General features: G+C 38.6%; 2 protein-coding genes across 3 annotated transcripts in view; one reads left to right on the forward strand and one right to left on the reverse strand.

The window, feature by feature from the left end:
• The window catches only part of LOC149409160 (uncharacterized), an 82,692-nt gene that overhangs the window by 26,972 nt on the left and 40,390 nt on the right, over nt 1–15,330 (forward strand). The window lies entirely within an intron of this gene.
• Nucleotides 3,623–15,330, reverse strand: part of LOC149409161 (uncharacterized) — a 38,676-nt gene continuing 26,968 nt past the window's right edge. Inside the window, exon 2 of one of the 2 annotated variants that reach the window (XM_089650106.1) lies at nt 3,623–5,887. In XM_089650106.1, the coding sequence (XP_089506232.1) occupies nt 4,237–5,865 (1,629 nt within the window). In that variant the 5' untranslated portion in view covers nt 5,866–5,887 and the 3' untranslated portion in view covers nt 3,623–4,236. The remainder of the gene's footprint in view (nt 5,888–15,330) is intronic. The other variant, XM_089650107.1, reaches the window with a different exon arrangement.

The following is a 15,330-nucleotide window of genomic DNA, read 5'->3' on the forward strand; positions in this document are numbered from 1 at the left end:
GATAATGACATTACTGTGGCAGATGTTCACAATATGTGACGCCACACCGAAAGTGCCGTGTTAAAAGTGGTGGGAGTCATATTGTCGGGCCCGAAGCGGCAGATTAAAACCTTTGCGCTTCTGGACGAGGGCTCAACAGTCACCCTTATTGACGCCACCACAGCACAAAAACTCGGCACAACCGGACCTACCCGTGAGCTACGACTACACGGAGCAAAAAACATGTGCTCAACAGACATGACGTCCCGCCGCGTGCCAATCACCCTACGCGGCGCCGGAATCTCTGATGAGTACGTCATCAAAGCCAATACCATCAAGCAGCTCAGCCTTCCTGTCCAGAGGTACCACGGTCGCTACATCACCCCCACACTTCTCATCGGGCAAGACAATGCTAACTTAATTGTCTCGAGGGAAGTGCGCGACGTTCGTGATTCTACGCGAATATTATCACGAACGGCGTTGGGGTGGACCACCCATGGCGGAGGGACCTCTGGACATGTGAATGAAGCTACCACATTGGCCATACGAGCCACACTGTCACCCAGGCGCACTGCCGGGAGGCATTATACAGTGCACCATGGACCATCTGGACCCGTACCGCGAGCACCTCTGATACAGGCGGCCGTACGAGGAGTACCAGCTGGATCTGTGCCAGCACCTTTGCAGAGAAGACCACCCAGGCACCATGCCCGGTGGCATTCTACCATGCCCCATGGACCATCTGGACCCGTACCGCGAGCACCTCTGATACAGGCGGCCGTACGAGGAGTACCAGCTGGATCTGTGCCAGCATCTTTGCAGAGAAGACCACCCAGGCACCATGCCCGGTGGCATTCTACCACGCCCCATGGACCATCTGGCCCCGTACCGCGAGCACCTCTTATACAGGCGGCCGTACGAGGAGTACCAGCTGGATCTGTGCCTGCAAATGGTACGAGAAAATCAGTCGGCCCCGCGAAAGGGTCTCCCAGGCACATTGAAGTAAGGCGCCAAAACGTTGGCCTTACTTCAACTGTGGCAGATACACTGCCCGACATCAAGAAATTTTCCTCATTTAATCATCTTATTCTAACTACCTGCCGGATACATCATTCTATTAAAAGGTGTCGTGGAAAAAGCCACGAACAACCTGATAATCATTTAAGAACCGATGAAATCAAGGAAGCAGAGGCCCGATGGGCAAGAAAATGTCAAGAAGAAACATTTTATCATGACATAAATGCGCTCCAGAAAGGAGATCCACTACCAAGTGACAGCCGGCTCAAAGCCTTGAGCCCCTTCCTTGGACCTGACGGCCTACTGAGGATGAATTCCAGATTACAAGCCCTCAGTAACGTGCCCCAAGCAGTGCGGACACCTGTAATTTTGGATGGTGATCATGCATATGCACGACTTCTAGTGAGATATCATCACCAGGAAGACGATCATCCGAATAAGGAGAGAACAATGGCTGAGGTGCGAGACAGCTACCATGTGCTGCGACTGCGAACAAATATTCGCAAGATCGCCCACAACTGCCCCACCTGCAAGATGCGCAGGAGCAAGCCAGCCCCCCCTCTGATGGGGCCCTTGCCGCCATCAAGGCTAGCCCACCATGTTCCTCCATTCACCCCTGCTGCAGACGGCCGAGTGAGGACCGCCAGGATCCAGACGAGCACCGGATTTTACGTCCACCCCGATGTGAAGCTCGCTGTAATCCTGCCAGCTCCACCTACCGATGCAACATCAACAGTACCACCAGCCCAGCACCATCCTAGAGGGACTGGCCGCCGCGGGCTGCGACGTACCAACAAACGTCCTATTTTTTAGTTCAGCATAGCTAAACGGGGGGAGTGTAACGGACGTAGTTGACCACATTATTTAATTTCATAAAATTGTTTTACTTTTATAAAATGTGCCTACCCCACGCCACTGGCAAAATCACCACTCCCCGCCACTGGCCATTTTGTCCAATTTTCGGCCCAGGCCGCTTGAAAACTTTGTCTACGAACGGCATCGATACCGCGTCGCCGGCTTACCTGCCGCGTAGATCGATGTCCAGCATTTTTTCTATGTAAAAATTACTAGGAAAAATCAATTTTTAAATGTTACTAATGTATGTATTTTACTTGTTCATCCCCTCGGCGGTAGTCAAATAAACACTATTTTCGATATACTACCGCTGAGGAGATATTAAAAAAGCTGTTTTTCACCCATATGTATAACCATTTTTTGAACAATATTTTTACCTTTTTTGCGTGTAAAAAAATCCAGGAACCTCGTAGCATAGTGAATCTTATCTCTTTCTGAGCGCTATGTTACGGGGGACCTCGGAAAAATACTAACTTAACATGTTTTACAAATTTGATCGCTTGAGATCATTTTTACACATTTATTTTACAAACATTTCTTATTTTTTGTCGTATCTTGACAAACAAAAAATCTAGTTGTCAAGATACACATTCCTATAACTACTATGCATTTAAACTATGTAATTGTCATTCATGTAAGCGTTCAAAATCTTTTCTAACTCGCAAATTTAAGCGACCACTATCAACATTGCTATCGACAAAATGAATATGCAACATTTTGTCGGAGGCTATAAACGCATTGTTGGCGCGGGTACATCCCCCCACCACTTTTGGGCTCCTAGCCCAATGTCAATATAAGCAGCCACATAATTAAAAATAAATCAGTTCATCTTTACCACCAAAACCAAGCGTTTTATTTATCTACAAGTGACTCCTGCCCAACATCTGCCTCACCTCGCCGAGTCTTCTGCTCCAAGATCTTCTGGTGTTACCTCTTCAAGACCAGCCGGCCCTCCTTTGGAAAACCGCCAACACCAGAAGCGAGCAGAGACGAAAGCACACCCAGTGCCCAACATTCACCAAGCCTGGGTGCGGGAGGCAGATTTCATCATCAAATATACTACTATCATCATCATCGGCCGTAAAGGAGCATTCTCATCGGTTGAAGACACGGTTTGGACCCGGCGCCTAAATCTACAGTCTTGTGCGGACTTTTTACAAGGTCTTCAATTTTTTTGTTTTGGCCGAGTTAAAGTTTTGTCTTCTTGTCATTCGGTAGGATCTTATTGGCAAGTATCGAAGCGTTTCTTCTTTTCATAGAAAGCTGGGGCACGTTTAATGGACAAGTATTTTCTGTAATGCAACATGTCTTCAACAACCATTGGTTTTTTAACATGCCTGCATGCTGCATTTGGACTCAACCCATGTATCAGAAAATGCAAATAAAATGAAGTATTATGACTTTTGGTACCATCTATAACGACTTAGGTGATGATCTGAATTAGACTCCCCCCGCATCTATTTGATCTTCAATAATAATCCAGATAATCATTCTAGACAGTCGTATCCATAAAGTCAAAAACCTTTCATCTTCACCTTCACTTCCTACTACATTGTAAATAACTAATTAAATAGAGCCTAATAATTCATAATAAGTTGTTCAGCGCTCTCGAGGCGATTTTTTACAAAAACGGCGCTATAGAAATCATCCAATTATTATTGTTAATGACTGTTTATTTTCTTTCCGAATGGCACGACAAAAATTATACCTGTTGTTAGGGTCCGGTAGGTGATTGTCAATGTTAATTCAGTACTCGGTATAATTTCTGTATATAGTTTATTTATCGGTATTACGTTACAGGAATGCACGGACAGCGATACTGTCTGGTCCGGCTACAATGTTCACTCTGGTGCTTCTTCTCTATATTTCTCTTATATAATAAATAATTATCTAATATTAGAACTAACAATATTGTTCTTATAACTATGTACTTATTGATTAATAGGGTTCAATTAGGTTTATTGCAATCTCTATGTATTTATTGATTACTAGGTTCCAACTAACTAGTTGTTACAAATATTTACTTATTATTAATAGGGTCCAACTGATTGTTGTTATAACTACGCATGCACAAGAATATTGATAACAATGATAACAAATGATAGCATGGGTTGCATTGGTACATAACATCTTCCCCCTTAGAAGAATTGTCGACCTCGACAATCTTTCCTTACTTCACTGTCGATGTAAGTCGCGTATGTCGACCACTGACTGAAGCGTCGTTGTCGTCTTCTAGTGTTACAACAAGTGTAGGTACCTCTGGAGTGTCTAAATTATTCGGTTGGTTTTTTGATTTATAATATTTGTATAGTCTATAAAAAATAAACATGACAATGCTCATTAAAAGGTATGAGAAATATGAATTCTGAGAGATTTTATGAAGCGTTACTTTTGATTCTGTTTCATCATTGATTCTGTTTCAAGATACATTTCATCTAGATTGCGACTTGCAGTATTTAATTCTTCATTATTAAGACTCTGAATTTTGGAGGACATATCTGGAATTTCTAGAGCAATAGTTTTATTTCCAGTTTCTGAGTAACAATTATTTTCTAGTATATTAAATTGAGGGATAATTGATTTAGATGAAAGCATGTGATTTAAATTAATGTTGTTAAAATTTGTGTAAATTATAGAGGAACTAGTATATATTTTACAATTCGACATTAAGGATAATATTCCAATATTTGCTAGAAATAAATCGGATGGATCAGAATGATTACATTTGATGGTTATTCTAGTTGGTTTAGGAAGTACAACAATGCACTGATTTTTGTTTACAAATTTATGCCATACTTCGTCAATTGAATTTGTGATTCTAATATTGCAATTATTTGGCATGACAGTCATATTATTTAATAGAAGTTGGGTTTCACATATTGGTCTTAATTGTATGGAATATAATGGATTGATAAGTTCACAAATTGAATTATTTTCATTGATATTTTTACAAGATTCTAAATTATTAATTATTGAATAATATTTCTTGGTTTCAGCTATAGCAAGATAATCTATAGATGGTAAAATAAATACATAATAATTATCTGGTCGTTTGGCTGGTAAAGATATAAGTTTATACATTTCGTAATTAATATGATTGGTTAAGGGAATTGACATTACAAAGATAATTCTTGTATTAAGATAAAAACATTTCAACTTAATTAGTGGTAACAATTGATTTACATATCTTGTTTCAGGAGGTACAGGGTAACATGTTGAGCTTGGTAGGTAAGGAATAGATTTGGTTAGCTCAATAGATAATTGGTTAGGACTTATAATAAATGGATGTAATATATTGCCTTTGACAAATAATATTGCGTCGATGAGTGTCATGTATTCATTTTGTAATTCTGTGATAATGAGTGTAAGTGAAGCTAAATGATATTCAATGTCTTGTTTGATTTCGACATCAAACATGTGTTTGTTAATTTCAGTGGCATAAGCTTGAAATTTGTGAAAATTTATATTAAACTGATTTTCATTCTTTTCTATATTCGCTACTGAATTATTTAGACTAGATATTGCAGTTTTTACAATCTGTGTCTGTTGTTTCAATAAATTGGTGACGTGGTTATTGTCTTGTTGAAGTGAGTTTATTGCGTTATCATAAAATATTGCATCATCTTCAGAAAGAGTACCAAATATTGTTTTGAATACAGAGCCAATGGCGTTAAACCATGCGCGTCTGGGTCTGATATTTGAATGACCTATTAATTTCTTTAAGGTTGTATCCTGATGTTTTAAAGATGGTATGATTTGTTCTATTATATTAAGGGATGGTTCACAGAAAGATAATTTTTTAAATATGCCGTTATTACAGATAGCATAAGTTTTGTTAAAAGTTTTTTCTACGGTGAATAATTTATTTTGAAATGTTTGCATGTCGAAAGATGTGATAACATTCCAAGAAGTTTCATAAAATTTGACTGATTTAATATGTTCATAAAAAAGTCCTGAGGATGAATTTATTTCAGCCCAGTTGAATTCATTTCCAGATGTAGATGCTATAGACATAGACTGTAGTACGGTGATTAATCTGGAACAAGAGCTCTCTTTAATCGATTTGCATGTACCTTTACTTTTTTATTTATTAATAAAATAGTATAGTTTACTGGTGAATTTATTTGACAGATTTTATAAGGACCTTTGTAGTTAGGTGTTAGTTTTTTGGAATGGTGAATTAGGGATGATTCGTTTCGTAAATATACCTTATCATTTAGGTTGTACGTTATATTATTAACACTTTTCTTATCGTAAAATTCCTTTGATTTATTTTTTGTTTAATTATGTTACTTCTTGCGAATTCAAACGATTTATTTAATAAAAAAATAAATACTGAAGACAATATTAGTGATTATTTCAAACGAAAATCTGAAACAGAAAAATCAGAAAAGGAAACGGTCACATCTGGGACTCGAACCCAGGACCCTTGTCTTTCCGGGACAATGCTCTACCAACTGCGCTAATGGGACCCTATCCTATTCGGTCACTTTTAACTGTATCATACTTCGAATAAGAACTACCAACGTTGTCTTCATTTTTTCACCGCACATTTTTATTGGCAACTATCTTTATGTATGATCGCAAGATTCAACCCGAACTAAATGCAATCCTAGACAGCGTCTTATAGATAAACCTATCTTATTGTTTTTATTTTTAATGTGCGACATCTATTGACTTTTTATGCAAGTCTAGAAAATGAATTATTATTTTTCGGAATAACTTATTGAGTAAAACCTCAAATTATAATATTTAAATACTGAAGACAATATTAGTGATTCTTTCAAACGAAAATCTGAAACAGAAAAATCAGAAAAGGAAACGGTCACATCTGGGACTTGTGATGTTTTGGACACTCACATAAAATAAACGAAACGAACGTGCTCAAAAAAAAAATTTTGTTTAGACAACGACGGGAGATTTATGGACAGACAGGCCTGGAGTAAACACATTCACACGGGACAGGGCGCAGGGACGGGCAGTCAGGTTTGGAACTTGAGTGCGTTGACAGCTCCATGAAATCGATACAAATGAGAAGTGTTGTGTGAAATTGCAGTGAATTAGTGGATCCAGATGGTGTTAATAGTATTGTGGAATTTTGAACTAAAGTGAAAGATTATTGATCCGGTGTTTGTGTGAAGTGAAAGTGGTTCGACTCAGTGAGAAAACAATTAATAATAATGACAATAATAATAATTGGATAATTTGTAGAGCGCCGTTTTGTAAAAACCCACCTCAGGGGCGCCCGGTGTTGTGCAATCGCGATTGTGTTATAAAGTTGTGTTGATTTAAATGTGTAGTTCAAACTAAATTACTTGTCTTAAAAACATGAAAATAATAATAATAATGAGCGCGTTTTTAAAACAGAGTGACCGTATATAAAGGCAGGAAGTGTTTAATCGGGCTAAGTTATTGATTTGGCGAGATGGCATTCTATCCACGGAGACCGAAAACCAGAGAATCAAATAGATTATTAACTGTGGGTTCGAATCCTAACAGATTAGGGAGGTACAATTTTATTTACAGGAATATTTAATTACCCTTTTATAAGCGTAGGGAGGAGGTCAAAAATTAAAGTGATTTAGCTATATAGTGTAACCAGGTAAGCTTCACGCTGAGGATGAGAGGTGACTAACTGGGTGAGTTTTATATTATTTATTAAATTTCAGAGGACCTTTTTAAAAGACGGATACAACCGAGGTACAGGAACTAAGTTTACGACACCTGCCGCCCAAATAATGTTACCATTAACAGGGATGTGCTAGGCGAACCGTCAATCAGCTGTGAGCGAGAGACGAGCCAACGACCTTTTCATATATAGGACAAGACGCAGGTACAGTCAGTCAAAGGGGAAGTTTTGCTAGCGTATGCCGTCCCGAATTGAAAGCGATCGGATGCAACCAGACGGAACAAAATGAAAACTTTTCTTCTGTTATTTGACTTTCTAATTTAATACTTTTCATCTATTATTTGACTTTCTAAGTTACGAATTGGGATGCACAAAAACAAATCTAAGGTCGAAAGGGGGAGATGGTAATCTCCGAAATAAAACTACCAACCGAACAACTTTTCTCAACAGGTACCTTTCGAGAGGTAGGCAGCCTCTTTAAATTAAATGCAAAAAATCAAACCAATTATCCGTTTATACCTTACCTGAGAGGATAGGTATTCAGTAGGAGTTACCCATACCTAATACACGAGGATGCTAGTAACCTCATAAAATAAATACTGGAACCAAATATTAAAATACAGACAGTCCTCATCCCAAATTTGGCATATCGAGTAGACCTTACATATATCTCACATGATAATTGGCTGAATGGGTAGGCACACAACCTATCGTTAATAAGCGGGCAAAATGTCGACAAGATCGTCGTGTGTTAACTATGTATTGACCTAGAAAGGGATGTAAATCCCCGACGACGTGAGAGTTACAACGTTTTCTAGAGGTGGCACGTAACTTAGGACCTTACGTGTCACATTTTCGCGACTAGATTCGTGATAAAGGGATGTTATGGTTTTCCCCTTCTACACTCAGTAAAGTAGTTTATCCTGGAGGTGTTTGAGATTGGGGCAATTCTGAAATTGGTGATGAGACCTGGTTTTCTTTATTCTGGCGTGAAGGTTGCCGATTTGGAACAAGGGGAGACCCGGCCGGTTGTGATATCCAGACACGCAGATATCGATCGCCTTGCTCAAATTATCATCCATCAGTTTTGTTTGGTAAGAGGAGGAGTCAATCTTAGCTTGAAAAAAATTCATTTCCTTTCCTCTCCTTCCCCTCCCAAAATATATACATGGATGGCGCCGACAACTAACACCATAAACTTATCGTATGTATATCACATATATAAAATCTAACACTTTATTATATTCACATTACCCTACGATAGGTAGAATCGAGTAGCTAGTGGGGGGAGAGCAGGCGACTTAGAAGATAAGGTTTATAAAATGGTTTTAAAACACAGCAGTAATGGGTTCAACTCACTCTATCTCAAAAGAACCAAGGGATACCACACATATATAGATAACTAGGTTTCTAAACCGAGAAACAAAAACCCAACACAACGTTCGGTGAAGCCTTTTTATACTGAACCGTCACGTGAAATGAGTACGTTCAAGGTCGTACGTCACGTAGACAAACTAGGATGTACACACTTGAAGGGGTGTGAAATAAAGAAAAGACGGCAGGGAGGACCTTCCTACCCCGGATATATATATAACCAAAGCCTTATGGAAAAGTTACCTACGGGACAGAAGGAAAATTTATCGTAGAAAGAAGAGAAGAAGGAGAAGTTTGAAGTAGAAAGGGCAGATCATTACATCTGATGCCGCAAACCAGGAGAGATAGATATAAAAGCTGGCTTGAGTTCATTACTGTTGTTGAGGAAAAAATGGATTTCATAAACCTTATTAATTCACACTAACAGCAAAAGAAATGGTACCTATCGTCAAAAATGATAACAGAGACATCGTACTTCAAAGGCAAAATAGAATAAACAGACAGACCCGGAAAACATTGAATTCACTGTGACGACAAAAAACATCTAAAATGTTCATAAACAACGAAGCCAAAGGATAAACAAACATCGAAATCGGATTAATTATAACACAAGAATAAGATAGCTGGGACAAATCTAAAATAAACATTGCATTCTGATATCGTGAAGTATATGGCATATTTTATACTGTTGATATTAGAATAACTGTAAACAATTATTGTTTATTCCAGATCTAAAGGGCAGAGAATGTTTAAGTCATAAATAACACAGACGGACAAAAAACCATCGGATCACAGCCGAGGACACAAAATAAAAACAAATCAACATGGAAATAAATAACACTCGAACATAATACAAATAACGTATTGAGATGAAACAACACTGTTTAAACAATTAACTCAGAGTTTAAAATTCGAAAATAAACAAGTGTGACATGACATATTGAATTTCTACCCATAGAGACACAAAAGCACTTGAAAAAGCTGAGGGCGGAAAAAAACTCACCAGTAGAACAAGCCGATAATCACGGGAACCAAAAAATAAACAGATGCTAGGTTAGAAACGAAGAACAGGGGCGCTCAACATTTTGGAAGAATTAAAATAAAATTTAAAATAAAAATAAAAAATAAATACAGAGGTATTCGAGAAACGTAAATTACCTATAGTTATTTCTAATCCCATCGACTAACACGAGGAAGCGAGATTACCCGCTGGGCTTAGAACTAAAGGGAGGCTGTGATGTTTTGGACACTCACATAAAATAAACTAAACGAACGTGCTCAAAAAAAAAAATTTGTTTAGACAACGACGGGAGATTTATGGACAGACAGGCCTGGAGTAAACACATTCACACGGGACAGGGCGCAGGGACGGGCAGTCAGGTTTGGAACTTGAGTGCGTTGACAGCTCCATGAAATCGATACAAATGAGAAGTGTTGTGTGAAATTGCAGTGAATTAGTGGATCCAGATGGTGTTAATAGTATTGTGGAATTTTGAACTAAAGTGAAAGATTATTGATCCGGTGTTTGTGTGAAGTGAAAGTGGTTCGACTCAGTGAGAAAACAATTAATAATAATGACAATAATAATAATTGGATAATTTGTAGAGCGCCGTTTTGTAAAAACCCACCTCAGGGGCGCCCGGTGTTGTGCAATCGCGATTGTGTTATAAAGTTGTGTTGATTTAAATGTGTAGTTCAAACTAAATTACTTGTCTTAAAAACATGAAAATAATAATAATAATGAGCGCGTTTTTAAAACAGAGTGACCGTATATAAAGGCAGGAAGTGTTTAATCGGGCTAAGTTATTGATTTGGCGAGATGGCATTCTATCCACGGAGACCGAAAACCAGAGAATCAAATAGATTATTAACTGTGGGTTCGAATCCTAACAGATTAGGGAGGTACAATTTTATTTACAGGAATATTTAATTACCCTTTTATAAGCGTAGGGAGGAGGTCAAAAATTAAAGTGATTTAGCTATATAGTGTAACCAGGTAAGCTTCACGCTGAGGATGAGAGGTGACTAACTGGGTGAGTTTTATATTATTTATTAAATTTCAGAGGACCTTTTTAAAAGACGGATACAACCGAGGTACAGGAACTAAGTTTACGACACCTGCCGCCCAAATAATGTTACCATTAACAGGGATGTGCTAGGCGAACCGTCAATCAGCTGTGAGCGAGAGACGAGCCAACGACCTTTTCATATATAGGACAAGACGCAGGTACAGTCAGTCAAAGGGGAAGTTTTGCTAGCGTATGCCGTCCCGAATTGAAAGCGATCGGATGCAACCAGACGGAACAAAATGAAAACTTTTCTTCTGTTATTTGACTTTCTAATTTAATACTTTTCATCTATTATTTGACTTTCTAAGTTACGAATTGGGATGCACAAAAACAAATCTAAGGTCGAAAGAGGGAGATGGTAATCTCCGAAATAAAACTACCAACCGAACAACTTTTCTCAACAGGTACCTTTCGAGAGGTAGGCAGCCTCTTTAAATTAAATGCAAAAAATCAAACCAATTATCCGTTTATACCTTACCTGAGAGGATAGGTATTCAGTAGGAGTTACCCATACCTAATACACGAGGATGCTAGTAACCTCATAAAATAAATACTGGAACCAAATATTAAAATACAGACAGTCCTCATCCCAAATTTGGCATATCGAGTAGACCTTACATATATCTCACATGATAATTGGCTGAATGGGTAGGCACACAACCTATCGTTAATAAGCGGGCAAAATGTCGACAAGATCGTCGTGTGTTAACTATGTATTGACCTAGAAAGGGATGTAAATCCCCGACGACGTGGGAGTTACAACGTTTTCTAGAGGTGGCACGTAACTTAGGACCTTACGTGTCACATTTTCGCGACTAGATTCGTGATAAAGGGATGTTATGGTTTTCCCCTTCTACACTCAGTAAAGTAGTTTATCCTGGAGGTGTTTGAGATTGGGGCAATTCTGAAATTGGTGATGAGACCTGGTTTTCTTTATTCTGGCGTGAAGGTTGCCGATTTGGAACAAGGGGAGACCCGGCCGGTTGTGATATCCAGACACGCAGATATCGATCGCCTTGCTCAAATTATCATCCATCAGTTTTGTTTGGTAAGAGGAGGAGTCAATCTTAGCTTGAAAAAAATTCATTTCCTTTCCTCTCCTTCCCCTCCCAAAATATATACATGGATGGCGCCGACAACTAACACCATAAACTTATCGTATGTATATCACATACATAAAATCTAACACTTTATTATATTCACATTACCCTACGATAGGTAGAATCGAGTAGCTAGTGGGGGGAGAGCAGGCGACTTAGAAGATAAGGTTTATAAAATGGTTTTAAAACACAGCAGTAATGGGTTCAACTCACTCTATCTCAAAAGAACCAAGGGATACCACACATATATAGATAACTAGGTTTCTAAACCGAGAAACAAAAACCCAACACAACGTTCGGTGAAGCCTTTTTATACTGAACCGTCACGTGAAATGAGTACGTTCAAGGTCGTACGTCACGTAGACAAACTAGGATGTACACACTTGAAGGGGTGTGAAATAAAGAAAAGACGGCAGGGAGGACCTTCCTACCCCGGATATATATATAACCAAAGCCTTATGGAAAAGTTACCTACGGGACAGAAGGAAAATTTATCGTAGAAAGAAGAGAAGAAGGAGAAGTTTGAAGTAGAAAGGGCAGATCATTACAGACTCGAACCCAGGACCCTTGTCTTTCCGGGACAATGCTCTACCAACTGCGCTAATGGGACCCTATCTTGCGATCTTGCGATTGCGAATCTTGCGATCATACATAAAGATAGTTGCCAATAAAAATGTGCGGTGAAAAAATGAAGACAACGTTGGTAGTTCTTATTCGAAGTATGATACAGTTAAAAGTGACCGAATAGGATAGGGTCCCATTAGCGCAGTTGGTAGAGCATTGTCCCGGAAAGACAAGGGTCCTGGGTTCGAGTCCCAGATGTGACCGTTTCCTTTTCTGATTTTTCTGTTTCAGATTTTCGTTTGAAAGAATCACTAATATTGTCTTCAGTATTTAAATATTATAATTTGAGGTTTTACTCAATAAGTTATTCCGAAAAATAATGATTTATTTAATTTTAATTGGAGATTATCTGCATAATGTTCGTAAGTATATTTAAATTCTGGATCTCTGATAATAGCAGTTGGTAATTCTGGTTTATTTCCAAAAATTAATTTATGAGGGGTATATTTAGTTGAGGAATGTGTTGTTGTGTTGTATGAAAACATTGCTAAGTTTATCCATTCGTCCCAATCAGTTTGCTTATCGGAGATAAAGTGCTTAAGGTAATCAGCTAAGGTAGCGTGACTCCTTTCTAACGCACCATTAGATTGTGGATGATATGCGCTTGTTTGAATTTGGTTGATCTTGAAAAGTTTTGCAACTTCTTTTAAAATTGAGGACGTAAAATCTTTACCTTGATCCGTGATTATTTGTTTAGGTATTCCAAATTTACAAATAAAATTGTTGACTAATTGATGAGCTATTGTGACGGCTTCGTGATTCGGAATTGCAAATGCTTGAGAAAATTTACTGAGATCATCTTGTAACGTAAGGATGTACTTGTTACCGTTTTCAGTTAAAGGTAATGGACCTACGATGTCCAATGCTATTTTATCGAATGGCTTTTCCGAGGTTGAAGTTATTTCCATGGGTTGAATGTTACGTTTACGAGATATTTTGTTTTTCTGACATGATTCACATTTATGAATATAATCGCTGGTGTGTAAGAAGTTATGTAGTTGTTTTTTATGTTAGTGTAAAAAATGATTGTCGAAGGACCTTGAATGATTGAGCAATGCCCACTGCACATAAGATAATATTTGTTGTATGGATACAGGAAGGACTCACCATTGGGAAAGGGGCACTTGTTTCTTCCCGTCTTTTCTTCACAACAATGTCACTTAACACAAGCGGATTGCACTATATCGTCGCGAATAATAATTTCGTAAGATAAGGGAGACGAGATCTCGAGCGGATGCGGTTTATTGTTAGCGGTTTGGGTTATTGCAACATACTGACTACCAAAGGGCACATAAATTAGCAGGAATGGGAAGGAAGGTAGGAACAAAGGAACAACAATACTATCTCAGTACAGTGGTCGCAGGTATGTGTGTATGTGTGCATGAGATGTGTGTATAATTAATGTCTATTGCGTATTGGCGCAACCATGCCCCCCGCCTGGAAGGGGATGAAAGAATCCACTTCCATAAACCATAAAAAGGTCAGTACGCTTTAACGTTAAAACGAACAAAATTGTAGTAACACGCGGTAAAATTAGTATTAATTTGTAAAAAGGTCAGAAAAATGTTAATATGTGATGCTATTGTATTAATTTAGTAATAAAATTAATCAGCGGTAAATTTAAACTAAATTAAATAGAATAATGTAGAAAATAAAAAAGAGGGCCATAGATGTACCATCTGATGACCAAGTTGCCAAGGACTATTATTGCGACGGTAAAGGGCAGAGTTTTACTACTGCTCTGCGGTATATGCCGGTGTTCGTTTTGACATCAGCAACACGGGTCACTCCGTCCAAACCGGGATATACGTTGACTATTATGCCAATAGGCCATTGAAGAGGCGCAATATTGTCACACTTGATCATTACAATTGTGCCTGCCGTTACCGGGTTTGAACTCGTGTTCCATTTCTGCCGCGATTGTAAAGTATTTAAATATTCCATACGCCAGCGGTTCCAGAAAGTCTGGACGAGATGATCGACGAGATGCTTCCTTTGCAGTAAGTTTACGGACTCGTTGGACAAGTCAGCGGCGGGTATTGATTTTAACGGCGTAAGTGTTAAAAAATGCGCGGGTGTTAAAGGTAACGGAGCTGAAACATCGGTGACACTAAGTACCGACAGCGGACGTGAGTTTAAAATTGCTTCAATCTGAGAAAGCACTGTCTGCATCTCTTCGTAAGTCAGTAGAGAGGTGCCTACGATTTTATTTAAATAACTCTTCAGGCATTTAATGTTACTTTCCCAGATTCCACCAAAGTGTGGAGCTTGAGGAGGATTCATTTTCCATTCGATGCGGTTTTCCCGTAGATTATTTGAGAGTTCCTTCTTATAATTACGAGACTCTATTAGATCGAATAAAGAGTTTAAATGAGACTTAGCTCCCACGAAGTTCGTTCCATTATCGGAGTACATTACACTCACAGGACCACGTTGTGATGTTTTGGACATCCACAAAAATAAACGATAAATAATAAAATAACGTGCTCTAAAAATTTTTTGTTTAAACAACGACGGAAGATTTATTGACAGACAGGCCTTGAGTAAACAGATTCCCACGGGAAAGGAGACCGGAGCGAGAGTCGAGTTTTGAACTTTGGTGGATTGACAGCCCCGAGAAATAGATACAAATCAGAAGTGTTGTTTGAAATTACAGCTAATTATTGAATCCAAATGGTATTAG

This window comes from Hesperophylax consimilis, unplaced genomic scaffold (genome assembly GCF_061612785.1).
Source record: "Hesperophylax consimilis isolate HC1 unplaced genomic scaffold, BYU_Hcon_1.0 scaffold_34, whole genome shotgun sequence".
NCBI lineage: Eukaryota > Metazoa > Arthropoda > Insecta > Trichoptera > Limnephilidae > Hesperophylax > Hesperophylax consimilis.